Source organism: Microcebus murinus, chromosome 4, assembly GCF_040939455.1.
Source record: "Microcebus murinus isolate Inina chromosome 4, M.murinus_Inina_mat1.0, whole genome shotgun sequence".
NCBI classification, from domain to species: Eukaryota; Metazoa; Chordata; class Mammalia; order Primates; family Cheirogaleidae; genus Microcebus; species Microcebus murinus.
The window spans coordinates 93,611,399-93,639,348 of record NC_134107.1 but is presented as its reverse complement, the minus strand read 5'-3'; the positions used below and the strand labels follow the sequence as shown (position 1 = coordinate 93,639,348).

The 27,950-nt window shown below is 37.1% G+C and overlaps 1 protein-coding gene across 2 annotated transcripts; it reads left to right on the top strand.

Annotated features, from left to right (window-relative positions):
* Positions 1-1,604: 1,604 nt before the first annotated feature.
* On the top strand, positions 1,605-23,442 carry LOC105862037 (NXPE family member 4). Of its 2 annotated transcripts, XM_012748020.3 has the most exons (5): positions 1,605-2,701; positions 17,128-17,861; positions 18,359-18,420; positions 19,779-19,985; positions 22,457-23,442. In XM_012748020.3, exons 1-5 carry the CDS (start codon positions 2,519-2,521, stop codon positions 22,990-22,992), a joined length of 1,722 nt encoding a protein of 573 aa, XP_012603474.2. In that variant the 5' UTR covers positions 1,605-2,518; the 3' UTR covers positions 22,993-23,442. The 2 variants fall into 2 exon arrangements, with proteins under 2 accessions (XP_012603474.2, XP_075858645.1); XM_076002530.1 differs by lacking the exon at positions 1,605-2,701 and having other exon boundaries at positions 17,379-17,861.
* The last annotated feature ends 4,508 nt before the right edge of the window (positions 23,443-27,950 follow it).

Sequence of the window (27,950 nt, the reverse complement as noted above, 5' to 3'; positions counted from 1 at the left end):
TGTCCTACCAAGCAATGTAGCCTCCATAGTTATGGGGGACAACTTGTTTGATCCATGAGACCACAGTAGTTGTTTCCTTAACTTGTGGTTCAACCTGATGCTAACACTCTGCCCATTTTGCTTTGGGCTCTTTAAAACCTGGCCAGCACTACTCTTGCCTTACTCATACCCCCAAAGAATTGTTTCCTGGATTATATTTTACTATGTAAATAATGGACAACAAATACAAATACATGAATCGTCGAATCTACCTGAACTTGGTTACTGCATACGTGGGGAGTTACGCTGATAGTAGAAAATACTCTGAATCAGAGATCAAAATGACAGGAATTCTGCACTCAGCCCTGCCTCAAAGCTCATTAGATGACCTAAGCAAATCATTTAAACTCTCTTTTGTGCTCCCAGTTCTTTACGTCAAGAATATCTCTTATGGCTACCTCATAAAAACATGCCAGTTTAACATTAATAACGACCAAAGCAAACTAAAATACATAAATCTATGTGTGTCACAGTAGACTGTGAACTTGAGTGGTTGCTGGCATCAGTATCCTAAGAAGCAGCCAAAGCAAACCCATTGCAAATGTTTTTTCTTTCTTTTTGTTTGTTTTTGTTTTGTTTTCTTTTCTAACAGCACGACCCGCATGTTTCCCCACAGGTGAGGAAACCTGTGGTCGTGCTGTGTGAGGGGCAGCCCAGCTCCCCTATTTTTTTCTTTTTCTTATTATAGCCTCTTTAGGGAAGAATTGAGCAATCCTCGAATCAGTCATACACCTTTTCCAAAGGTCATGATATAAAGACATAAAGATGTATTGTTAAGGCTAGTTTGGTAGAGCATGATCAGGATGTTAGAAGAAGTATCTGGAATATCCTTGTGAAACATGTCTTGATTCTTGCATTATTGTTTTCTTCTTAATAAGAGTGGAATGATTGATGGACTTGTTTACATATGTTTACTCTCTTGTGTGGGGCAGCACAAATGAAACCCATAGAGGGAACCACAAACCAAGCAGTTATGCTGGGCACTGGTGCAGCTGTCCTGGGCAGCTGCTCTTTCTGGCACTGTTTCTATCGGATCAAGAATACAAATCCCAGGTGGATTCAAATGTGTGATCGTAAGCTGTCACTGGTGGTCTGAGATATGATAAATATTGTTGTCTTGCTTACATTGCATTAATATTTAAGGTTCTTTTGGTTCGAGCTTACATTGCATTAATATTTAAGGTTCTTTTGGTTCGATTCAGAAAATTTTACTGAGTGTCTACTATGTACAAGATAATATGCACTTGGAGTAGGGAGAGTAAATTTTGACAGATGGAAAATTTTAGAAGGGCAAGAGTTGTCAATGGAAAAAAGCCAAACTCTGTAAAATAATTTTAAAGATATTTATTTTGAGCCAAATTTGAGGACCATGGCCCAGACCCACCCTCAAGAAGCCTTGAGGAGTGGACTGGATGTGGCTGGGTTACAGTTTGGTTTTATACATTTCAGGGAGACAGGGGTTATAGGTAAAGCCATAAATCAATACGTGGGAGGCATACATTGGTTTGGTCCAAAAAGGTGGGACATCTCTAAGGGGGGGGGGGGCTTATAGGTTATAGGTAAGTTTAAAGATTTCTTGACTTATAGTTGGTTAAAGACATGAAGTTTTGTCTAAAGGCTTGGAATGTTTTAACATAAGGAGCTGTTTATCAGAGACAAGCCAGCAGACATAGATTTGTTGTGTAAACTGAGGACCTGTAAGTTTGTCTTGCATATCTTTAGGCCTGTTAATGGGTTACAAAGGATGTTTTCAAGAAGGGGGGGGGTAATAAGGCATGTCTGACCTCTCACCTCCTGGCAGATAATTTAATTTTAGGATATTCCTTTGGCCACCAGAGGGTCCATTTAGTCAGCTGGTGGAGAGGGGGGTGAGCCTTAAAATTTTACTTTAGTACACAGAGTCAAGCAATCTGATTTTAAAAGAGAACTTGAAAGAAATTTCAGTATAAAGATAAACAGTAAGATGAACCATAGAAAAACATTGATAAAGCCTGACAAATTTTTAAAGAAAGTAATAATATAAGTTTTAAAGTAATTCTCTTCCAGTTTGAAGGGTGCTAGATAGACTGATGAGATAAGAAAGAGGAACATACTAACAATCTGAGATTAAGGAAGCTGGAAAACTAATTTACATTCAAAGGGCACTATAACCATGTGGTTCTCAGTGTCAATATTTGCTGGAGTGGTTTGTGTCTGTTCTTTGTGTCTAAGGGAAGATGTTTAAGAGAATAAGGAACCTGTTAGCAATGTGACAAACAGCCTGGAGACTTCAGCTCGACATGAACAACCCTGCATTCTTCAGGCCTATAGCTGTTGAATTTCTTAGAATTCATGGTTGAGTCCATGGAGTATCTCTTCTGTAGAATATATAATACAACTGATAGCCAAAAGATAACCAAAAGCTGCTGGGAGGGCCAAGAATTAGTTCTGGGAGTAATTTATCTGAGGATAAAAATAATCAGAACCCATAAAAAAATTAATGTTTTCCATATTTGTTTTCATTTGTTTTGTTTGGTTGTGTGTTTGTGTGTGTGTGTTTTGTATTGTCTCTTGTAGGATCCTAATCATGAAAACAAGAATGACAAATTATAAGCCACTGTTGGTGCTGTTGTTTTTATTAGCCTCCTGGATCACATTTACAGTTTTCCAAAACGCCACAAAGGTAGGCAGTGCTTTCTGTGTTTTATAAAAGCTTATTTTTACTTGCTACCTAATCTATTGTAAAAAAAGTCCAAACTACAAGGCCTATAGATTGTAAGAGGAGAGTTTTAACAGCTTTTGCTTTTGTTGCCTGTGCTTTTGAGATCTTATCCAAACAATCTTTGCCTAGACTGATGTCCTGAAGCATTTTCCCTAAGTTTGCTTGTAGTAGTTTCATAGTTTGGGGTCTTACATTTAAGTCTTCAATCCATTTGATTTTTGTATGTGGGAAGAGACAGGGGTTTAGTTTCATTCTTCTGCATATGGATGTCCAAATTTTCCAGCACCATTTATTGAAAAGACTTGCCTTTCCCCACTTTATATTCTTGGTACTTTTGTCAAAAATCAGTTCATTGTAAATATGTGATTTCTGGGTTCTCTATTCTGTTCCATTGGTCTATGTGTCTGATTTTATGCCAGTATCATGCTGTTCTAGTTATCATAGTTTTGTAGTATATTTTGAAGTCAGATAATGTGATGCCTCCAGTTTTATTCTTTTTACTCAGGATTATTTATTTATTTATTTATATTACTATTGTGGGTCTTTTGTCATTCCATATGAATTTTAGTATTGTTTTTCCTAATTCTGTGAAGAACATTATTGGTATTTTGATAGGGATTTCATTGAATCTGTAGCTCAATTTGACTAGTATAGACATTTTAACAATATTAATTTTTCCAATCCATGAACACGGAATACCTTTCCATTTTCTGTGTCCTCTTCAATTTGTTTTACAAGTGTCTTATAGATTTCATTGTAGAGATCTTCCACCTCTTTAATTAAAATTATTCCTAGACATTTTTTGTAACCATTGTAAATAGGATTGATTTCTTGATTTTTTTTTAGATTGTTTGCTATTGGTATATAGAAATGCTACTAATTTTGTATGTTGATTTTGTATCCTGCAACTTTATTGAATTTGTTTATCAGTTCTAACAGTTTTGCTGGAGTATTTAGGTTTTTATAAATATAATATCATGTCATCTGCAAATAGTTACAATTTAACTTCCTCCTTTCCAATTTGAATGCAGTTTTTCTGGCCTGACTGCCTTTCAAGTTTATTCCAGGCCCCAGGCCAGGTCAGCAGGTGGTGGAGCTAACTAGACCTGTTTCCTATCTTTGGGGTGGAGGATTCCCTCTAGCCATGACTGGTCTAAATGCTCTCCATGGGTATGAGCCAAATTCTACCCTGTGTTGTGTCCCACTGTGATAGGGAAGCCCTGAGTTCCAATGCAAAGTCCCACAATCACTTCACTCTCCCTCCCCAAGCACACACATACTCTCTTTGTAGGACCCTGCCAGGGGTTAGGGGAGGGGTAGTGTAGGCAATGCAGGAGTGTCTTTTCGACTCTCTTTAGTGCCTCTTTCCTTGATATAATGTTAAAACCAGGTACTGTGATCACTCACCTGATTTTTGGTTCTTATTAAGGTGCTTTGTGGCATGGATAGTTATTCAATTTGGTGTTCCTATACAGGGATGATAGCTGGAAAGTTCTATTTGGCCATCTTGCTCTACCTGCCACTTCATATCTTTTTTTTTTTTTTTAGTTTTTTTTTAATTTCAGCATATTATGGGGTTACAAATTTTAAGGTTTCAAATAATGCCCTTCCCCCCTCCCCCAACAAGTCTGACCTTCCAGTGTGACCATCCCCCAGACAGTACACATCTCACTCATTATGTATGCATATACACGCCCCACCTGCCCAATACCCAATTACTGTAGTTCCTATGTGTCCTCCTACCTGCCCAATACCCCATTACTGTAGTTCCTATGTGTCCACTTAGGTGCTGCTCAGTTAATACCAGTCTGCTGGTGAGTATGTGTAGTGCTTGTTTTTCCATTCTTGGGATAGTTCACTTAGTAGTATGGGTTCCAGCTCTAACCAGGAAAATACAAGGTGTGCTATATCATCGTTGTTTCTTAGAACTGAATAGTACTCCATGGTATACATATACCACATTTTATTAATCCACTCATGGATTGATGGGCACTTGGATTGTTTCCACAGCTTTGCAATTATGAATTGTTCTGCTATGAACATTCGAGTGTAGGTGTCTTTTTTGTAGAGTATCATTGGATCTTTTGGGTAGCTGCCCAGTAATGGGATTGCTGTATCAAATGGTAGATCCACTTGTATCGCTTTAAGGTATCTCCATATTGCTTTCCAAAGAGGTTGGACTAGTTTGCAGTCCCACCAGCAGTGTAGGAGTGTTCCTATCTCTCTGCATCCATGCCAGCATTTATCGTTTGGGGACTTTTTGATAAAGGCCATTCTCACTGGAGCAAGTGATAGCTCATTGTAGTTTTGATTTGCATTTCCCTGATGATTAGAGATGTTGAGCATTTTTTCATATGTTTGTTGGCCATTCTACTGTCTTATTTTGAAAAATTTCTGTTCATGTCTTTGCCCACCTCATGATAGGGTTGTTTGATTTTTTTTCTTGCTGTTTTTCATGAGTTCTAAGTAGATTCTAGTTATCAGCCCCTTATCAGATGTGTAGGATGAGAAAATTTTATCCCATTCTGTAGGTTGTCTGTTTACTTTCATGACTATTTCTTTGGCTGTGCAGAAGCTTTTTAGTTGGATCATGTCCCATTTATTTATTTTTGTTGCTGCTGTGATTGCCTTTGGGGTCTTCATAAATTCTTTGCCTAGGCCGATGTCTAGGAGAGTGTTTCCAACATTTTCCTCTAGAATTCTAATAGTTTCATACCTTAGGTTTAAGTCTGTTATCCAGCGTGAGTTGATTTTTGTGAGAGGTGAAAGGTGTGGGTCCTGTTTTAGCCTTCTACAAGTGGCTATCCAGTTTTCCCAGCACCATTTATTGAAAAGGGATTCTTTTCCCCAGCGTATGTTTTTGTCTGCTTTGTCAAAGATTAGATGGCTGTATGAGGATGGTTTTATATCAGGGTTCTCAGATCTGTTCCACTGATCAATATTCCTATTTTTGTACCAATACAAGATTGATTTAATTACTATAGCTTTGTAGTATAGTTTGATATCTGGCATATTAATACCTCCCATTTTGTTTTTATTGCCTAGAATTGCTTTTGATATGTGGGGTCTTCTCTGGTTCCATACGAAGCATAAAATTATTTTTTCTATATCTGTGAAGAATTATGATGGGATTTTAATAGGTATTGCATTGAATCTGTAGATCAGTTTGGGTAGTATAGACAAAACTCTGGAACAATTGGGTCTCACTGACATTTATAGGACATTCTACCTCAAATCCACTGATTATATGTTCTTCTCTTCAGCTCACAGGACATTTTCTAAGATTGACCATATCCTAGGACACAAAGTAAAGCCTCAAGAAATTTTTAAAAATAGAAATCATACCATGTATCTTCTCAGATCACAGTGGAATAAAAGTAGAAATCAACCATAACAGAAACTCACATTTCTACACAAAAATGTGGAAATTAAACAACCTCCTACTAAATGATTACTTCATAAATAAAGAAATCAAGATGGAAATAAAAAAATTCTTTGAACAAAATGACAATGGAGAGACAAGTTATCAAATCCTCTGGGACACAGCTAAAGCAGTTCTGAGAGGAAAGTTTATCTCCATAAATGCCTATACCAAAAAGTCAAAAAGATCACAAATAGACAATCTAATGAAACAACTCAAAGAGCTGGAAAAGGAAGAACAGACCAATCCCAAACCCAACAAAAGAAGTGAAATTAACAAGATCAAATCAGAACTAAATGAAATTGACAACAGGGAAGCTTTACAGGAGATTAATAAAACAAAAAGTTGGTTCTTTGAAACAATAAACAAAATAGACACACCTTTGACTAGGCTAATGAAAAGCAGAAAAGAGCTCTAATAAGCTCCATCAGGAAAAAAAAGGAGATATTACAACTGATCCCAAGGAGATACAAGATATAATTTACAAATACTATAAAAACCTTTATGCACACAAACTGGAAAATGTGGAGGAAATGAACAAATTTCTAGAAACACACAGCCTTCCTAGGCTCAACCAGGAAGAAATAGAATTCCTGAACAGACCAATATCAAGAGCCAAAATACAAACAGCAATTAAAAATCTCCCTAAAAAGAAAAGTCCCGGTACAGATGGTTTCACACTCGAATTTTACCACCCTTACAAAGAAGAACTGGTGCCTATCTCGCAGAAATTATTCCACAACATAGAGAAGAATGGAACCTTCCCGACACCTTTTATGAAGCGAATATTACTCTAATACCAAAACCAGGAAAGGACACAACAAAAAAAGAAAACTACAGACCAATATTCCTTATGAATATAGATGCAAAAATTTTCAACAAAATCCTAGCTAACCAAATCCAGATGCTTATCAAAAAAAATAATCCATCATGACCAAGTGGGCTTCATCCCAGGGATGCAGTGATGGTTCAACATGCACAAATCTATAAATGTAATTCACCACATAAACAGAAGCAAAGACAAAGACCACATGATTCTTTCAATAGATGTAGAAAAAGCTTTTGACAAAATTCATCACCCTTTCATGATACGAACACTTAATAAAATAGGCATAGAAAGGACATACCTAAAAATGATACAAGCCATATATGACAGACCCATAGCCAACATCATACTGAATGGGGAAAAATTGAAATCACTCCCACTTAGAACTGGAACCAGGCAAGGCTGCCCACTATCTCCACTTCTATTCAACATATCTTTTAAATGGAGAATTTAATCCATTTATATTCAGGGTTATTATTAATAGGTATAGACATACTCCTACTATTTGGTTAATTGTTTTCTAGTTGTTTTGTAGATGCTTTGTTTCCTTCTCTATTGCTTTCTTTCTATGTGTTTTGATGGCTTTCTGTAGTTGTATGCTTTGGTTCTTTTCACTTTATGTTTTATAAAGATAAGCCTGTCTATTATAAGCTTTTGTTTTGTGGTTACCCTAAGGCTAACATAAAACATCTTATAACAGGTTAATTTAAGCTAATAACAGCTTTATTTTGATCATATACACAAACGTTCTACTTTTACTTTCCCTCTCCTCCTATTCATGTTTTTGATGCCATACTTTGTATCTTTTAAAAAATTATTATTGCTTCTGTTGTTTTTAATGGTTTTGCTTTTTGACCTTTATAATAAAGATATAATTGATTTGCCCACTGTCATTACAGTAACAAAATGTTTTGAATTTGACAACATTCTTACTTTCATCAGATGTTTTTATACTTTCATGTATTTTTATGTTTCTAAATAGTATCATCACCTTCCTTCGGCTTGAAGAGCTTACTTTAGCAATTTTTGTAATGTATGCCTAGTGGTGACAAACTCTCTTAGCTTTTGTTTGTCTGAGAAAATCTTTATTGCCTCTTTGTTTTTGAAAGACAGGATTGCTAGTAATAGTATTCTTGGCTGACAATCTTTTCCTTTCAGAATTTTAAATATATCATTCTATTCCCTTCTGGCTTGCAAGGTTTCTGCTGGTAAATCTGCTGATAGTTTTATGGTGGTTCTCCTATACATGACAATTCACTGGGGTGTTGAATGTGTCTTTCAGTTCTTTGTATCTTCATGGGGGGGCTGGGTGCAAGAGTTGATCTCCCACTTTCTCTACACTAACCATGGGAGAGGATCTATGGCAAATCCCCATAATTACACTCAAGCTTCACCTTCTGATCCTGGAGAGATTTTTAGCTGGTAGGAGTAGGCCCCAGCACCTCAGCTTTTCCTACATCCACCTATTTGTTTTCTGTGGTCTTGGGTAACTCAGAATTGCAAAGCCCCTTGACTCCCAAAACTAGGTCATTAAAGAGACAATCCCTTAGGTGGGAGCTATGGAAGTTATGGCACTTGGCACATGGTCCAACTCCATCCAGAAAGAATGGATAGGCCTGGATTAATCTCTGGGGTGAGCCTAGGGGAAGTCTCATGAAGTGCTAAGCTCTGGCCTCAACTACTGAAACCCTGTTTCTTTGCTCTGCTAGCTCCCTGATGCAAGTTCTTTAGAAACTAGACTGTCAAGTAGCCACTGGGTGTGTGTGGTGGAGTGGATGTTGTAAGCCCTTTCCAGAGGGAAAGTGAGAGTTGCATGTTTCTGCCCCTTTTTGCACTGTTCCAAAGACAGGAAGCCCCTGGAAGTGTTTGGATTCCTGTTTAAACCTATCTCTCTGTTCTATGATCAAGAAAGCCTTGCATATGCCTAGTCCCTTCTATTCCCAGGGGTACTGGATTTAGTATGGAGTCCTTCAATAATTAGCTTTAAAAATTATGTCTCTCAATGTGTGTCTTAAACCTCTTCTGGGGAGGAACTGAGAGTTGCATTTCAAGCCCCTGCTTAGCATCACTACAGGAGCCAGAAGTCCCTGGAAGTGCTTGCATTCCATTTTAAAATGTACCCTTTTTCCTGCCATCTAGAGAGACACATGTATGTCAGTCCCTTCTGCTCTCAGAGTTAGGAGATTTAGGATGCAAGTCCCTTAGGTAGATGTTGTAAGAGTTGAGGTGTTTGGTATGAGTGCAGACTCCTCCTGGGCTGGGAGAAGGTTAATAATTGACTGTTTCTTTAACTCCCTGATGCAAGTTTTCTAGAAGTAAGGCCACCACATAGCTACTAGAATGGTGTTTTGTAAACCCCTTCTAAAGGAAACAGAGAGCTGTGTTTTTTAAGCTCCTTCTCTGATAAAGCCCCTGAAGTGTTTGTATGCTCATACAAAACCGCCACTCTTTCCTGTAGTCCAGAGAAACATGCTTGTGTCCAATTCCCTCCACTCCTGTAGTTGATGAACTAAGAGTCCAACCATGGGGAAATTTACGGTTTGGGTCCTATATGTGAGGTCCAAATACTCCTCTCCATAGGGAGAAACTGGGTGTTGGGGATTCCTCTCCCAATTTTATGGCACAGTGCCTGGGTAGGGTCCATGTCCACATGAACTTCAGCTCTTCCTATCGATTTGGTGTGGATGTTTTCTCAGTTGACTGCTGGGTAGGAGTCTCCCAACTGGTCTCTGACTCTCTTACTCAGAGAGAATTGGTACATGGAAAGGTGTTTATTTGGTGCATCTGTGAATGGGGAGAGATTCAGGAGCTTCCTATTCTGCCATGTTGGTGATGTCACTCATGTACTTTGTAATATTCTGTTGCTATAATTTTTTGTTTGTAAATGGTGTTCCTTTAAAATTACATTTTCTAATTATTTGTTGCTGGTACAGAGGAATGCAATTGATTTTTGTATATTGAACAGCAAAATTTTGCTTTCCAAACTCTCTTGATTCCTTTATGTCATCTAGCATCTCTCTGAGGATAGAAAGTATATTTATTCTAAAGCTTCTATCTTTTTCAAAACCCGCATCTACTTGCATTTGAAGCTATGATTTTCTTCCTCAATCTAATTTCATCTTTTGTTTTTCAGAAGATTCCTCAGAAGTTCTGCCTAAATTAAGGCATCTCTTCCTATTTCCTAAAATAAGGCTCCTTTCTGTCTTTTATAGGATTTTATGGTGGGAAATTGAGGCAGCAATATGTGCTTAGTCCCTCATTTTGAATCATAATTTTCCCATTATATTTCTACCAAAAATTGTGTACAGAAAATTATTCTACCATTCTAAAAATCACACATTTTTCATTTGAAGTTGTGATTATATAAAAATATTTTATAATATGGTATAATGGTTAAAAGACATGACTATAATGTTATTTAGATCCTCTAGATCCTTACTCATTTCTTCAAGTAGTTCCTACAGCAACTACTGAGAGAAGTTTTAAATTTTCCAATTATGACTGTGGATTTTTCTATTTCTCCCTTTGTTTCTGTCAATGTTTGCTTCATGTATAAGCACATGTATATATACACACATACACATTTGTGATTACTATGTTTACTGAAAAATTGACCCTTTTATCACTATGAAATGTCCATATCCATTTCCAGTAATATTCTTTGTCCAAAAGTCTACTTAATTTTAATATTAACTTTTTTATGCTTAAATGGTACATCATTTTCCATCCACTTACTTTCAACCTGTAAGGCATCTTTATACTTAAACTGCAATTTTTGTAGACAGAAAATAAGTTCTGCTTTTTTATCTCTGCCTTTTAATGGAGTGTTCAGTCTATTTATATTTAATGAAATTATTAAGAGATTTATTTATTTCTTTTACTTCAGCATATTACAGGGGTACAAATGTTTAGGTCACATATGTTGCCTTTGCCCCACCCAAGTCAGAGCTTCAAGTGTGTCCATCCCCCATACGGTGCACACTACACCCATTAGGTGTGTATATACCCATCACCTCCTCCCCCTGCCATCTGACCAACACCCGATGTATGTTACTACTATATGAACAATTAAGTGTTGATCAGTTAATACCAATTTGATGGTGAGTACATGTAGTGCTTGTTTTTCCATTCTTGTGATATTTCACTTAGTAGAATGGGCTCCAGCTCTATCCAGGGTAATAGAAGAAGTGCTAGATCACCATTGCTTTTTGTGGCTAAGTAGAACTCCATGGTATACATACACCACATTTTATTAATCCACTCATGTATTGATGAGCACTTCGGTGGTTTCCACATCTTTGCAATTGTGAACTGCATTGCTATAAACATTCGAGTGTAGATGTATTTTTTATAGAATGTCTTTTGTTCTTTTGGGTAGATGCCCAGTAATGGGATTGTTGGATCAAATGGTAGTTCTACTTGTAGCTCTTTGAGGTATCTTCATATTGCTTTCCACAGAGGCTGTACTAGTTTGCAGTCCCACCAGCAGTGTAGGAGTGTTCCTATCTCTCCACATTCATGCCAACATTTATTATTTGGGGACTTTTTGATAAAGGCCATTCTCACTGGAGATAACTGATATCTCATTGTGGTTTTTATTTGCATTTCCCTGATGGTTAGATATGTTAAGCGTTTTTTTTTTATATGTTTATTGGTCATTATCTTCTTTTGAAAAGTTTCTGTTCAAGTCCTTTGCCCACTTTTTGATAGGGTTGTTTGATTTTTTCTTGCTGATTTTCCTGAGTTCTACATAGACTCTCGTTATCAGCCCTTTATCAGATACATAACATGCACATATTTTCTCCCATTCTGTAGGTTGTCTGTTTGCTCTTCTGATAGTTTCCTTGGCTGTGAAGAAGCTCTTTAATTTGATCAGGTCCCATTTATTTATTTTTGTTGCTTCTGTGATTGCATTTGGTGTCTTTTCTATAGTTTTTTTTGCTCAGGCCAATGTCTATAAGAGTTTTTCCAACATTTTGTTCTAGAATTCTTATGTTTGACGCCTTAAGTTTAAGTCTGTTACCCAGCATGAGTACATTTTTGTAAGAGGTGAAAGGTGTGGATCCTGTTTCAGTCTTCTACATATAGCTATTCAGTATTCCCAGCACAATTTATTGAATAAGGATTATTTTCCCCAGTGTATATTTTCATCTGCTTTGTCAAAGATTACATGGCTATATGAGGATGGTTTCATATCTGGGTTCTCAGTTCTGTTCCATTGGTCTGTGTGTCTGTTCTTGTGCCAGTCTAATGCTGTTTTAGTTACTATAGCCTTATAGTATAGCTTGAATTCTGGTAAATTGATGCCTCCCAATTTTTTCGTTTTGCTTAATATTGCTTTTGCTGTGCTTTTGTATGTATCCAAAATACTGTCCAGACCAGTGCTATGCAGATTTTTCTCCTATGTTCTTTTCTAGTAGTTTTAGAGTTTCAGGTCTTACATTTAAGTCTTTAATCCATTTTGAGTTAATTTTTTATAAAGTATAATATAAAGTCCAACAACATTCTTCCATATGTGGATATTCAGTTGCCCCAACACTATTGTGTTCTTTCTCCATCATATGTTCTTGGCACCTTTGTCAAAAATCAATTGACTTTTATTCATTTATGGGCTCTCTATTCTGCTGGTCTGTGTCTGTTTTATGCTAGTTTCATGCTGTTTTGCTTACTATAGCTTTGTGGTGTATTATTAATTCAGGTGGTGTAATGTTTCTAGCTTTATTGTTTTGCTAAGATTGCTTTGATATTTGTGGTCTTTGTGGGTCTATATAAAGTTTAGGAATTATTTTTCTTCTGTGAAAAATATCACTGGAATTTTGATAGGGATTGCATTGAGGCTATAGATTACTTTAGGTAGTATGGACATTTTAAATATATTAAGTATTCCAATCCATGGACATGGGATATCTTTCCATCTATTTGTATATTTTTTTAGTTTCTTCCATCAATGTTTTATAGTTTTCAGTGTACAGGTCTTTCACCTCCTTGGAGAATTAATAACTAAGCATTTAATTTTTTGGTAGCTATTGTAAATGGAATTGTTTTCTTCATTTCTTTATCAGACAGTTTTTTGTTAGTGTATAGAAATACTACTGATTCTGTATGTTGATTTTATATTCTGCAACTTTATTGAATTCATTTATCAGTTCTAAGAAGTTTTTTTTGGTGGAGTCTTCAGGGTTTTCTATACATAAGAATATGTACTCAGCAAACAGACATCATTTAAGTTTAAATCTCCAATTTTGATATCCTTTATTTCTTTCTCTTGCCTAATTGCTCTGGCTAGGACTTCCACTACTATGTTAAACAGAAGTGGTGAAAGTGGGCATCCTTGTCTTATTCCTGATGTCAGAGGTAAAGCTTTCAACTTTTCACCATTTTATTTGATGTTAGCTATGGTTTGTTATATATGGGCTTTATTGTTTTGAGGTACATTCCTTCTGGGATATTATGAGATACATATTTGGTCTTCATCCCTGTTTCCTGGCATACAATTCCTACAATCCTTGGAACTTCCAAAGTGTTTTTTATATTCTAATGCTGACTGATAGCTTCAGGATGGGGCCAGTCACAGAAAAGACAAAGGCATTATTGCAGGATTGTGATTTTCAGTCCCACCCCCAACCTCAGGGGCTGGTGGGGGAGAAGGGCTGAGGGTCAAGTTGATCATCGGTAGCCAATGGTTTAATCAATGATGCCTATGTAATGAAGCCTCCATAAAAACTCAAAAGGACAGGGTTCAGAGAGCTTCTGGATAGCTGAACACATGGAGGGTATCCTAGTGGGTGGCATGCCCAGAAAGAGTATGAAAGCTCCAGGCCCCTTCCCCCATACCTCACCTTATGCATCTTTTCATCTGTATGCTTTGTAATATCCTTCATAATAAACCAGAAAATGTAAGTAAGTGTTTCTCTGAGTTCTGTGAGCTACTCCAGCAAATTGCTTGAACCCAAAGAAGCAGTCATGAGAACCGCAACTTAAGGTTCCCCAACATGGAAACCCCTACCTGAGCCAGTTGCTCAGAAGTTGTGATGGCCTTAACTTGCAACTGGTGCCTGAAGCAAGGGAAATCTTGGGGACTGAGCCCTCAACTTGTGAGATATGATGCTATCTCCAGGTAGATAGTGTTAGAATTCAATTAGAGGGAACTGAACTAATATCAGTTGGTGTTTCGGGGAGGAAAATCCACACATTTTGTTGCAGAAATCTTCTGTGTTGATGCTTGTGTTGGTGTGAGAACAGGAGAAAAACACAGTTTGAGAGTTCTTCTAAAACACCTTCTATATTTGATTTGCTGAGAGTTGTTATCATGAATGGATGTTGAAGTCTGTCAAATGCTTTTTCTTCAGCTATTGAGATAATCATATGGGTTTTGTCCTTCATTCTGTTAATGTGAGATATAACAATTATAGATTTGTATATAACGAACCTTAGGACAAATCTTGCTTATTCATGGGAAATGATCCTTTTAATTCACTACTGAATTCAGTTCACTAGTATTTTGTTAAGAATGTTTACATCTATATTCATCAGGAATGTTGGTCTAAAATTTTCTTCTAGTGTCCTTGTCTGGCTTTGGTATCAGTGTAATGCTTATCTAGTAAAATGAGTTTTAAAGAATTCTCTCCTCTTCAATGTTTTTGGTAGAGTTTGAGAAGGACTTAGTTCTTTATATGTTTGATAGGATTCAGCAAAGAAGCCATCAGGTCCTGGGTTTTTCATTGATGGGAGACTTTTTATTACTGAATCGGTCTCCTTTTTTGTTACTGTTCTGTTCAGATTTTCTATTTCCTAATGATTCAATCTTGTTTGGTAGGTTACATGTGTCTAGAAATTTATCCATTTCTTCTAGTTTATCCAATTTGTCAGTATATAATTGTTCATAGTAGTCTCTTATGTTCCTTTGTATTTCTGTGGTATCAATTGTGATGTCTCCTCTTTCATTTCTGATTTTAAGTCTTCTCTCTTTCCTACTCTAGCTAAAGGTTTTCCAATTTTGTTTATATTTTTTAAAAAGCAACACTTAGTTTCATTGATCTTTTCTATTGTTTTTCTAGCCTCTGTTTCATTTATTTCTGCTGTGATATTTATTATGTCCTTTCTTCTGCTAACTTTGGGCTAGTTTGTTGTTATTTTTGTAGCTCCTTGGTGTGTGACATTAGGCTTTTTATTTGAGATCTTTTTTTCTTTTTTGATGTATGCATGTATTGCTATAAACTTCCCTCCTAAAACTTTTCTGCATCCCGGGAATTTTGGTATGTTGTGTGTCCATTTTCATTTGTCTTAAGATACTTGTTTTAATCTCCCTTTTAATTTTTTCTTTGTCCGGTACAACTGAAGCTGGTTATTTAATTTGCATGTACGTGTGAATTCTCTAAAATTTCTTCTATTATTTATTTCTGGTGTCATACCATTATAGTTTGAAAAGATACTTGATATTAGTTTAGTCTTCTTAACTTTGTTAGACTTGTTTTGTGGCCTAACATCTGATCTGTCCTCGAGGGTGTTCTGAGTGCACTTAAGAAGAATGTGTATTTGGATGTTGTTGCATGGAATGTCCCATATATGTCTATAAGATCCATTGGTCTAAAGAATAGTTTAAAGCCAATGTTTCTTTATTGATTTCTTGTCTGGATGATCTGTCCAGTGATGAAAGTGGGTACTGAAGTACCCTACCAACATTGTATTACAATTTGTCCTTTCACATCTATTAGTATTTGTTGTATGTATTCAGGTACTCTAATAATGAGTGCATATAGATTTATAATTATTTTTTTCTCTTGATGAATTGACCACTTTATCATTATATAATGACATTCTTTGTCACTTTTTACATTTTTGACTTAATGTATATTTTATCTGATGAAAGTATAGCTACTCCTCCTGTGTTTTGGTTTCCATTTACATGGAATATCCTTTCCATCCTTTCCTTTTCAGTCTATGTGTGTGCTTACAGGTGAAGTGAGCCTCTTGTAGCCTAACATATAGTTGGATTTTATTTGTTTGCTTTTTTCTTAATCTATGCAGTCACTCTAAGTCTTTTGATTGGGTACTTTAATCCATTTACATTCAAGGTAATTATTGATAAATAAGGATCTACTACTGCCATTTTGTTAGTCATTTTCTGGTTGTTTTGCCCATCCTTTGTTCTTTTCTTCCTCTTTTGCTGTCTTTCTTTGCAATTAAGTGATTTTCCCTAGTGTTATGTTTTGATTCCTCACCTTTTATCTTTTGTGTATCTACTATAGGTATTTTTTTTCTTTGTAGTTACCATGAGGTTTACAAAAAACTCTTACAGTTAAATAGGCTATTTTAAGCTGATAACTTAACTTTGCATAAAAATAATCTCTACACTTTTACTCCACCCCCAACATTTAAAATATTTGATGCATAATTTATATTTTTATATTGTGTATCCCTTACCAAATTTTTGTAGCTACTATTTTAATAGCTTTGTCTTTTAACCTTCATATTAAAGATATAGTGATTTACATATTACTATTAGAATATTAGAGTATTCTGAATTTGACTATGTACTGACTTTTATTAATGAGTTTTATTTTTTTTTCTTTTTTACAGAACATACTTCTGCAGAATATTAATGAGTTTTATACTTTCACATGTTTTTGTGATATTACATAGCATCTTTTTATTTTAGCTTGAAGAACTCCCTTTAGCATTTCTTATAAGACAGATCTGGTGGTGATGAACTCCCTTGGCTTTTATTTGTCTGGGATTAAACATTTTTGACTAAATTTTAGTTTTAAGATAAAAAATATTACAATAATAAGCATTTATTCTCTACTATACAGTCAAAAAACATTTTCTCATTTGGATTTCATAATTGTCCTGTAAAGCAGATTTTATCACCATCATTTTAAGGAAGAAGATCCTAGGGCTCTTTTGGTTAAACTGCTCTTCCAGAAAAGGTTAGCCAGTGAGAGGTAGAGTTACACCAAAAAATTTTCTAAAGGAAACTGTTTTGTCTATGAAACATATATGATCATAAAATCTCAGTCTTGCTTAATTTTTGTAGTTCTCATTATTCTATAAAATACAAATATTGGCTCACCCACCAAAAATTACTATATTAAACAGGAACATTTTCTATAGTCTCCATTCTATTTCTCATCCTTTCAGTTATGGACTGCACTCAACTTGCCCATCTCCCTCCATCCGTGGAATTTTATCACAAAGGCCTCATGGCCTGAAGCATCATTTCATCCAGTAATTTCAGCAGCAGACACTGAGCTGAGAATAAAGGCGATCGTGGAGAAACTAGACCAGCAGATCCCGCCCAGACCTTTCGCCCACGTGAACACCACCACCAGTGCCGCACACAGCACAGCCACCGTCCTCAACCCTCGACACACCTACTGCAGGGGGGACCAGCTGGATGTCCTGCTGGAGGCCAGGGACCACTTGGGACGCAGGAAGCAATACGGTGGGGATTTCCTGAGGGCCAGGATGTCCTCCCCAGCCCTGGAAGCAGGTGCTTCAGGAAAGGTGACTGACTTCAACAACGGCACCTACCTTGTCAGCTTCACTCTGTTCTGGGAGGGCCAGGTCTCCCTGTCTCTCCTGCTCATCCACCCCAGCGAAGGGGTGTCGGCTCTCTGGAGGGCAAGGAACCAAGGCTATGACAGGGTAATCTTCACAGGACAGTTTGCCAATGGCACCTCCCAGGTCAACACTGATTGTGCCTTGGTTTTAAACTCAAGTGCTGAACTGTGCCAGTACCTGGATGCTCAAGACCAAGAAGCCTTTTATTGTGTGAGGCCTCAATACATGCCCTGTGCTGCACTCACCCACATGCATTCCAAGAACAAGGATGTTTCTTATCTTAGCAAACAAGAAAAGAGCCTCTTTGAAAGGTATATCATTATTTCTGGAGACTACCAGGGCAGTTATGATTTGGCCTATATGTCAATCAACAAAAAAGTCCTATCAATATATCTACTCTGGGACTCTTTAATAAGAGCCTTTTGGGAAAGAACCTGTGAATTCATTTGGGGACAGTGCCCACTCTCTAGTAGTCACCAAGCTTTTTGGATATTTCATTCTTCTGAATGAAATAAAAATATAGGCAGAATAAAAGTCAAAAGAGAATGAGAAATACCCACCTCAGTATGTGTGTGTGCACGAATATATTCCTTCTGCATCTCAATAAATCACCCGTCACACCTTCTGGGTAACTGTATCTCATGGAGTATTAGACAAAGAAATGGAAATTTACTAAATGGCCCGAAAATATGGGCACAGTAATTGGCGTATCACTAAGAAATGACTGAAGCACTGTATAATCTGGCTTCTTGACTGTTTCCTGATTTGGGACCACCTGCAGATTAATTTCTGTATTTGTCTCTTTAAGGTCAAACGTGGGTGTAGAGATTATGGAAAACTTCAATGTGATTAGTGTCTCCAAATGTAACAGTAAGTGCTCCTAGGTTGATGGGTGGTGGTTAATTCCAAGCCCATTTAAAGAGTTTCTCCTTTCTGCTGGACTTGTTTACTGTTTCAGTCCTCTCAGCAGTCTGCCTATCTGCTTGTCTAAGGTGGGCCAAGAGACCAGTTACTTAGGTGAAGCAATAATTGGCATCACTGGGATATAATAAACCTCTTATAGTAACTGTAACTCTCATCATCAGTCTACTCATCAGACAATGTGTTACCTGCCCATTTTACACAACAACCTTAAAGCATTAAAACCCTCTCCCAATTCTACATCTAGTTCTTACCTCCCCCACTCCAGCCCTCCCCACACCACTGCCACCACCACTTCCCACCTTACTACCAGCCCTAGAATCATCTCCAAGTTTCCAGCCTGCCATCTAGGAGTCAGTCAACTCACTACAATTCCCCTCTCCTAGTCTTTGCCAGCTTTGAAGCAATTTTGAGCATAAACAACAGAACTTCCACACTTATATTTACTAATTTCTCTTCAATTTCTTTGACCCCAGGCAACGTAGGAAATTCATATCTAAAATGATTTAAGGCAAGCGCTTTTATGTCTCTGTAAGTTCAACATTAAAAGCTTGCTAATCACTAATCCATACTGAAGTGTAATTATGTACCTAGATATATAAATGTTATTTTTCACCCCACATACATGGGTATACTCATCCCAATTAAACAACTTCCTTTAGTTGATGAATAATCACTGCCCCAGACCTACCATGGGCTCCTCACCATCCTAGGCATTTAAGCCCCTCAGATTCTCAGACTCTTCATAAACCAGTGACTAAGGGGTTAATAATACCTAGCCCATCTTAGGCCCCCAGGACTTTCTCTGGCTTATAGCCATATATATTTGATTGACGAGTTCCCAGGCCAAACTTGTGGTTAATTTCTTTTATATTATCTGTGTTTAACTTAAAGGATTCATAGTTTGATTGTGGCATTTAAGACACTATAACAGAGTGCCAGGAGTAAAGTGGGCTAAAATGTTAGGATAATTGAGCTCCCATTACTATGCAAGAGTTTATGACTTTAGTTTTATAGGAAGGCTCACAAATACTTAAATTTTACCCAAATGACCATTTTTTTCTGGAAGGAGGCATGTACTCTTATAATGAACATTAATGGATATCATTTAGGAAATTCACATCAGAGAAAAATTTTACTAAAAAATAGCTATTCCACTAAGAGGATACATTAATAAGGCTTTTCTACCACTACCACCACCCCCATCCCCTATTAAGAGGATATTTAGAAAAGACAGAAGGCTCTTAATAAATACCGATGGACAATGTGATGTTTTAAAAGATTCTATCTTGCTGATTCTTTGGCAGAAGAAACAGTTCCAGTGAAAGAGAAATGCAAGCCTGGAATGACATCCACAGTCCCCAGTGGGCATGTCTGGAAAAACACATGGAATCCTGCCTCCTGTAATTTGGCTACAGTCGAAATGAACAAATGCCTGAGAGGAAAATCTGTATATCTACTGGGAGATTCCACAGTCCGCCAGTGGATGGAACACTTCAAAAGGAGTATCAGAAGTATGCCTCAGTCTAAGCTATTACTCATATTACCCTTTCAGAAAATTATTTTTCATTTCAAGGGGAGAAAGGAATGTGGGAAATTTGTCTTCTTTTTCATATTTCCTAATTACAACACACCAAATTTTTCCGTAAGACATTGTTATCTTTCCTTTAAAAGAACACATTTATTGACTGGAAGGGAGCCAGTATAGAAAAAGGTTTATTTCATCCCTACTGCTACAGAATTCACACTTTAGGATGTACCTAGCATGCTCACAAAATTATTAATGGAGCCAAAAATAACTTAAGATATTTAACTGTCCATCTTCTATGGTTGGCATAATGATTAAGGGTGTGGATTCTAGATCCAGATGAGCTGGGTTCAAAACCCGATTCCTCCTATCTGGGTGATCTTGAACAAGTTACAAAACCATTCCATCCCTCAGGATCCTCATCTGTCAACTAGCGATGAAAAGAGTACACCCTGGCAATATATGCAATACATACAGAATACTGTTTATTACAAAATAAGTTCTCTTTGGTGTCAATTATTATCACTATTATCATTATCTGAGAGGACAGACGCCAGGAGCAAGGTAGTGACCTTGCATCAAGTAGACACTATAGTTAAAAGGATGGGCTTTGGGGTCTAATAGACCTAGACTGTGCCACTTAGAAATAATGACCTTGAGCATGTTATTTTTTTCCCTGCATCATTTTCCTCAACAATCAAGTAGGACTAATAATAGTACCTGTTATTTGTTTTGAAGATTAAATGAAGTAATGGATACACAGCATTTAACACATTGTAAGGCACATGGATTCATAGAAAGTGCTCCCAAAATAATAGCCATTGCAATTATTATCATTAATAATTAATGCCGGAGTCAGGCTAGAATCCTAGCCCAGTTTTTCTGTTTATTAAACCAAAAGAGTACACCAGTAATAACTCAGAAGGCACTAGTGATAGAAACTGTCAAGCCAGCATAAAAAAAAAAAAAAAAAAGAAGGCACTAGTAGACCTTAGCAATCTCACCTAGAACCATCACTGCTTGCCCCTCCATGTTCCCAGCCACTGGCTCTCATCACTGAGAACAATGCAGAGGCTATGGCTTTGACCTGGCCTTCTTGCTATGAGGCCACTTGTGATCTCAAACTTAGAAGGAAAGTTGATCTGATCCAAATGGGGAAATCGGTAGGGCCTTGGTTCTATGTTATAAAGGAGAATTCTTAACAGAAAGGAAGGTTTTAAATTGTGACCTCTGGTAACTGACTACACTCCTTGAGACCTCAGTTTCCTCATCTGCAAAATTAAGGGTCTAGTGATAACTTTTAGTATCACATTCTATAATGGTAGATCTCTTAAGTCATATAAAGTACTGAGTTATTAAGTTACCTGCCTTCTTCAACTCATCTTTAAAGTTGTGGTAGGAAAACATCTGTTGTACATTTTGTTAAAAGTTAAATTCTATGGCCAGCATGCGCTTTGGAAAAGAAAACTAAAATAAGTTGGAAGTGGAGTGAAGAAAATAGTTCTACCATTTTCTTCCAGCCAATCTCTGTTTTCCACCCTCACTGGGTTAAGACTTCAAATGAAGCCCTTTACTTCTATAATAAGATGGTCCATGTTACAAAGCTTCAATAATCTTTCTCTATACGTTTCCCTCAGAAGTTCCAGCTACAAAGCAGCTGGCTCTGTCATTCTGATAAGGTTCTCATTGATATGACTAAAAACAGAAAGATTTCATTTTATTCTACTCATATTGTGCTTACTTTCAGAAGTGTCAAGAACAGGTAGACTATTTTCACAAGAATTGGAGGAACTTCAAGTTTAAATGTTGATTCTGTCACTAACTGTAATTTTGGGCAAGTTATTTCCTCTCTTGGTTTTCTTTTCTATAACACGGGAATTAAATATGTATATAAGGATCTTTGAGGTGAAAGGATATATCAATCTAAATGCTTTGTAAACTGTAAAGGACTTCACAAATGAGTGGTAATGCTATTATTATTATAGATGATGTAATCAATACCATTCCATGCATATGTGAAGGAAACACGAAAGGAAGGAATACAATCTCAGTCTTAAGGGAATTTACAGAGTATTTGGGGAAATAGGTTTACTTGTTTGTTTGTTTTTTTAATGTAAAGACCATCAATGAGTTCCTTTCTCCATCATCAAATGAGCTTAGTCTACAGTTAACAAAATGTACACAAATATACCTCCAGTGAAGTTACCTGAATACCTTACCATCTCCACTGCATTTGATTCCACATGATTCTAAAAGGGGGCATATATGATTTCTTAAATTTGTATAATAATTTTGATTGTTCAAATAATTTTCAAAAGCATACCCTCATGTAAGCCTATAATAAATCAGGCATGATTAGTTTAATTATAAAGATCAAATCTTTTCTCCTACTTTATGACTAGTCAATCTTGGTAACTTTATTCTCCTTTCATTCTGGGATTGCCTATTCGTCATCAGCACTGAAGTCAGTGGATATGCATGAGTCTGGAAAACTGCAACACCAACTTGCTGTGGACTTGGATAGGAATATCAACATCCAGTGGCAAAAACATGGTTACCCCTTGATTGGATCAATAACCTATTCAGTCAAAGAGATTGAGTACATCGCCCGGGCCATTGACAGAATTGGAGGAGAAAAAAACACTGTCATTGTTATTTCTCTGGGCCAGCATTTCAGACCCTTCCCCATTGATGTTTTTATCCGAAGGGTCCTCAATGTCCACAAGGCTGTTCAGCGTCTTCTTCTGAGAAGCCCAGACACTATGGTTATCATCAAAGCAGAAAACATCAGGGAGATGCACAATGATGTGGAGCGCTTTAGTGACTTTCATGGATACATACAATATCTTGCCATAAAGGACATTTTCCAGGATCTCAATGTGGGTCTCATTGATGCCTGGGATATAACAATTGCATATGGCACAAATAATGTACACCCTCCTGAACATGTAGTCAGAAATCAGGTTAACATATTTTTAAACTACATTTGCTAGATAACACGTATGTCTGAAATTCATTTACTTAAGTAAAAAAAAAATGTATTATTGAGTGTCTGTTAACAGGCCAGATGCTGTGTGAACTCCCAATTAGCAGGAATAGAGAATCTACACTACCACTGATCTATAAGCCTCCGGTTAAGCTAAATCAGATAGTTCTAATCTGGGATTCCACTTCAAAATGGAACTATCAGAGGTGCTAGTTCACCATTCATTTTTATGGTTGAGTAGTACTACTACATGGTATACACATACCACATTTTATTAATCCACTCATGTATGGATGGGCACTTGGGTTGTTTCCACACCTTTGCCCTGGGTGGTCCATTCTTTGATGTGAAGTATCACAAGAATGGAAAAACAAGCACCACATGTACTCACCATCAAATTGATACTAACTGATCAAAACTCAGGTGCTCACATGGAAGTAATATTTATCAGGTGCCGGGCAGGTGGGAGGGGGGAGAAGGGGATGGTAAATTCATAACGAATGGGTGGGGAGCCCACTGGGGGATGGGCATGGCTTGGGCAATGCAAAGGCAATATATGTAACCAAAAATGTACCCAATAATATTCTGAAATTTAAAAATCTAACTAAATAAATAAAATAGCTTTTGATTTAAAAAAGATGCTAAAAATATTCGTGGAAAGAACCTACCCTTCTTAATCAGAGCCATGCCACTCTTCACCCATGGGAAGTGAGGACACCTATGGGTAAAAGTTCTTCTCTATGGTGCATGAAAATCCAGAGCAATAAAGTAATTGTAAAATAAACATTTAGAAAAAGAAAAGACTCATTTGCTTATTTCTACTACCAAAGAAACTTATTTCTACTACTTGAGATGATTTCCAAGTGAGAAGAAAAGTCTTATCGAGCAATTCTCCCAGTCATAGAGAAAATTCTAAGCAAGGACCCCTGGATCCTACAAACCTTTGTCTCTTCTCTCTCTATAGAAACTCCCACAGCTCCTATCCAATTCTATAGAATTTATAGGGTTTAAAGTCTGTGGCTAACACAGGTTAAAGCACAGTGCACTAGAATTCAGAGAGCTGAGCTTTAATCCTGTTGCTGCCCATCATTTTAGGACTTTGGATAGGTCACTTCAGCTCTCTGGGCCTCACTTTCCCAAATGAATGATTTGTGAACAGTCCATGATTTGTGAACTTCAAACCTTGCTCTGTGCAGCTGTGGGTGCCACAGGTGGTACTCTGGGCACTGCCTTGAGGGACAGGAATCAGGAGAGGCCTGTGGGGGAGAGTTCCAGTCCTACTACCACTGCTTCGGTCAGAGCATCAGCCACTCTTACTTACCTGTATGTGTATTGGACTTCATTCAAGTGTTTAAAACATGCTTGAAAGCCATTGTGTAGATAATCAACAACATTGTTCCTACAATCTACACTGTACGTTAACATTTTAATCACTCTCATTTGCATTTTAATAGGCTTTCTCAAGACTTGACCAAAAAGGCGTGATGGATATGAGAATTTCAGTTGAATAGAGCAATGTAATTATTGTAAAGTAATTTGGTACCATATTCTTCCTTAATTTTGTGCTCTTCATCATGCCCCAGATACCATTTGGCCCCGACTTATTCTTGCCACATCTGGAAAAAAAACAATTATAAGAGGATATCTTAAGTCTGTTTATCCAGTTTTCTTTGGGCAGGAGATAATACAGTTTCTATTTATTTGCCAATGAACCACCATTCACAGCTCAATGCCTAGTATACAAACAGATGGTCAAAAATATTTATTAAGTCCCCACTGTGTGCCAGGGACTGTTCTAATCTTTAGGGATACAGTGGTCAAAAAGACACATGAAATCTCTGCCATCAACAATTTTACATTCTAACAAAGGAAAAAGATAAAAAAAAAAAAAAAAAGATATAAAATGATTCCATAATAAAGTCACAGGAACAAAACATGTAACAGGGAGACGTGACAGAGTGACCGCGTGGTGGTGATGGCAGTGACTAGTCAGGGCAGTTGGAGAAGCATCTCAGAGGAGAAACACTGCAGATGGAATCACAGCGAGGGGAAGGGGACAGCCAGGAGACAACAGGGACAAGAGAAAGCCTGGAGAAGTTAGACAGGAGAATGAGGTTTAATCTGGGATGGCCTTGTGACCTTTGAGAAGGAGTTTGAATTTTATTCTAATTACAATGAGTGGGTGGTTGAGGGAGGAAGTGTTATTCAAACACTCACTTTCCTTTGTTTCTGTGACACAACTGTCTTTGTGTTTTCCGCATGCCTCCCTAGAGACTCTTTCCCTTTCTCCTTTGCCAACCCCCCTCCATTGCTTGGCCTCTAAAATTGGAGTTCCCTGGGGTTCATTTCTACACATCTACTTTGTTTGCTCTAACTCATTTTGGGTGATATCCACTCCCTGGTTTAAGTATCACCTGTGATTTCAACAACTTCTAGATATTTGTCTCCAGCTCTGATCCCTCCACTGAGCTTAGGACTTGCATATCCAATTGTTTACTTAACTCCCCATTTACCTATCTCAAAGGCATCTCAAATTCAACATGATCAGAATAAATTCTTGATTTGTATTCCAAAATGTTTGTCCGTAGTCTTCTCCAATTCAAAAAATGTTGCCAAGACCCATACAGTAGTCATAAATTATCCTTGATTCATCCATTTCTCTCATTTATTTCAAAGTTCAGCTGTATTTTCTTATCATATATGTAGAGAATCTTTCTCCTCTTCTCTATCTCCATTGCTACCTCTTTTCTGGACTAGAATAATTAGTCTTTCTGCTTATAATCTTGAAACAGAAGTTATTCACATAGTAGCCCCGGATTGAGCTTTTTAAGCTGTGAATGAGATCATTTCACAACCCTGGGTTGCAGAAAAAATAAAAATTATTTAATGGTTTCTAAAATCCTTTCTAAGAACCATGGGCTGTTTTTTTTTTTTTGTCAGTCCAATCTCAGATAATTTTTCCTGACTGCACAATCTTTTTTTTATTTCATCATATTATGGAGGTACAAATATTGTTAGGGTTACAAATATTGCCCCTGCTCCCCTCCCTCCCCCCAATGTGTCCAATCCCCTGGTGGTGTGCATCACACATGTTATGGAAGCATACACCCCTTTCCTCCTCCCCCCTACCGCCTGCCCACCACCTGATAAAAAGTTTTGTTTTGATTTTTTTTTAACATTTTGGTTACATTGTATATCTTTGCCTCTCCCTAAGAAGGGTTAAAGTTATGCCCTTCCCTTCCCAAATACTCGCCACCTCCCTAAGATTGGGTCCTCCCCCCTCCCAAATCCCTGGTGATCATTGCCACCATTTGAAAACCACAGTTTTAATCAGTCAGTACCAATTTGATGGCGAGTAGATGTAGGACCCATTTTCCATGTCTTGTGTCGTCTCACTTTGGATAACGGGCTTAAGCTTAATCCAGGATAACATAAACGGTGCTAGCTTACCGTCATTTTTTAGGATTGAGTAATATTCCATTGTGAGGATATACCACATTTTAATTATCCACTCATGAATTGATGGGCTCTTGGGTTGCTTCCATGACCGTGCAATAGTGAATTGTGCTGCTATAAACATTTGGGTGCAGATGTCTTTATAATAGAATGTCTTATGCTCTTTTGGGTAGATGCCCAACAATGCTATTGCAGGGTCAAATGGTATTTCTATTTCTAGCTGTTTGAGGTATCTCCAAATTCTTTTCCACAAAGGTTGCACTAATTTGCAGTCCCACCAGCAGTGTAGGAGTGTCCCTGTCTCTCTGCATCCTCGCCAGCATTTGTTGTTTGGGGTTTTCTTGATATAGGCCATTCTTACTGGGGTTAGGTGGTATCTCATTGTGGTTTTGATTTGCGTTTCTCTAATAATTAGAGAAGTCTTTCTATGTTTGCATGCCATTATTCTGTCTTCTTTGGAGAAGTTTCTTTTCATTTCTGCCGCCCATTTCTTGATGGGATTGTTTGCTTTTTTCTTGTTAATTCTTTTCAGTTCTAGATAGATTCTTGTTATTAGACCTTTATCAGAGGTGTAGAGAGCAAATATTTTCTCCCACTCTGTGGGTTGTCTATTTGCTCTACTGATGGTTTCCTTGGCTGTGCAGAAACTTTTTAATTTGATCAGATCCCATTTGTTTATTTTTGATGCTGCAGTGATTGTCTTGGGGGTCTTCCTCAAAAGTTCTTTGCCTAGGCCAATGTCTGATAGGGTTTTCCCAATATCTTCTTCTAGAATTCTTAAGGTTTCATGCCTTAAGTTTAAGTCTGTTATCCATTCTGTTATCCATTGAATTTTTGTGAGAGGTGAGAGGTAAGGATCCTGATTTGCTCTTCTGCATGTAGCTAGCCAGTTTTCCCAGCACCATTTATTGAAGAGAGATTCTTTTCCCCAATGTATATTTTTGTCAGCTTTATCGAAGATTAGATTACCGTATACTGATGGTTTCATCTCTGGTATCCCAGATCTATTCCAGATATCTATGCTTCCATTCTTATGCCAGTACTAGACTGATTTAACTATTAGTGCTTTATAGTACAGCTTGAGGTCAGGAAGACTGATGCCTCCCAGTTTGTTCTTTTTATTTAAGATTGCTTTGGCTATACAAAGTTTTTTCTGGTTCCATACAAAGTGAAGAATTATTTTTTCTAGATCTGTAAAGAATGCTGATGGTATTTTGATGGGGATTGCATTGATTCTGTAGATCACTTTAGGTAATATTGACATTTTAACTATATTGATTCTACCAATCCATGAACAAGGTAGATTTTTCCATCTGTTTAAATCTTCTGCAATTTCTTTTTTTAGTGTTTCATAGTTCTCCTTGTATAAATCTTTTGTATCTTTCGTTAGGTATACTCCTAGATATTTAATTTTCTTTGGGGCTATAGTAAAGGATATTGCGTTTTTGATTTGAGTTTCTGCTTGATGGTTCTTGGCATATATGAATGCTTCTGACTTGTGTATATTTA

Coding starts and splice junctions, on each gene's coding strand:
- LOC105862037 (XM_012748020.3), top strand. CDS start 2,519: ATGTTTTCCATATTTGTTTTCATTTGTTTTGTTTGGTTGTGTGTTTGT. Junction 2,702..17,127: donor TTTTCCAAAACGCCACAAAG/GTAGGCAGTGCT, acceptor TCATCCTTTCAG/TTATGGACTGCACTCAACTT. Junction 18,421..19,778: donor TAGTGTCTCCAAATGTAACA/GTAAGTGCTCCT, acceptor ATTCTTTGGCAG/AAGAAACAGTTCCAGTGAAA.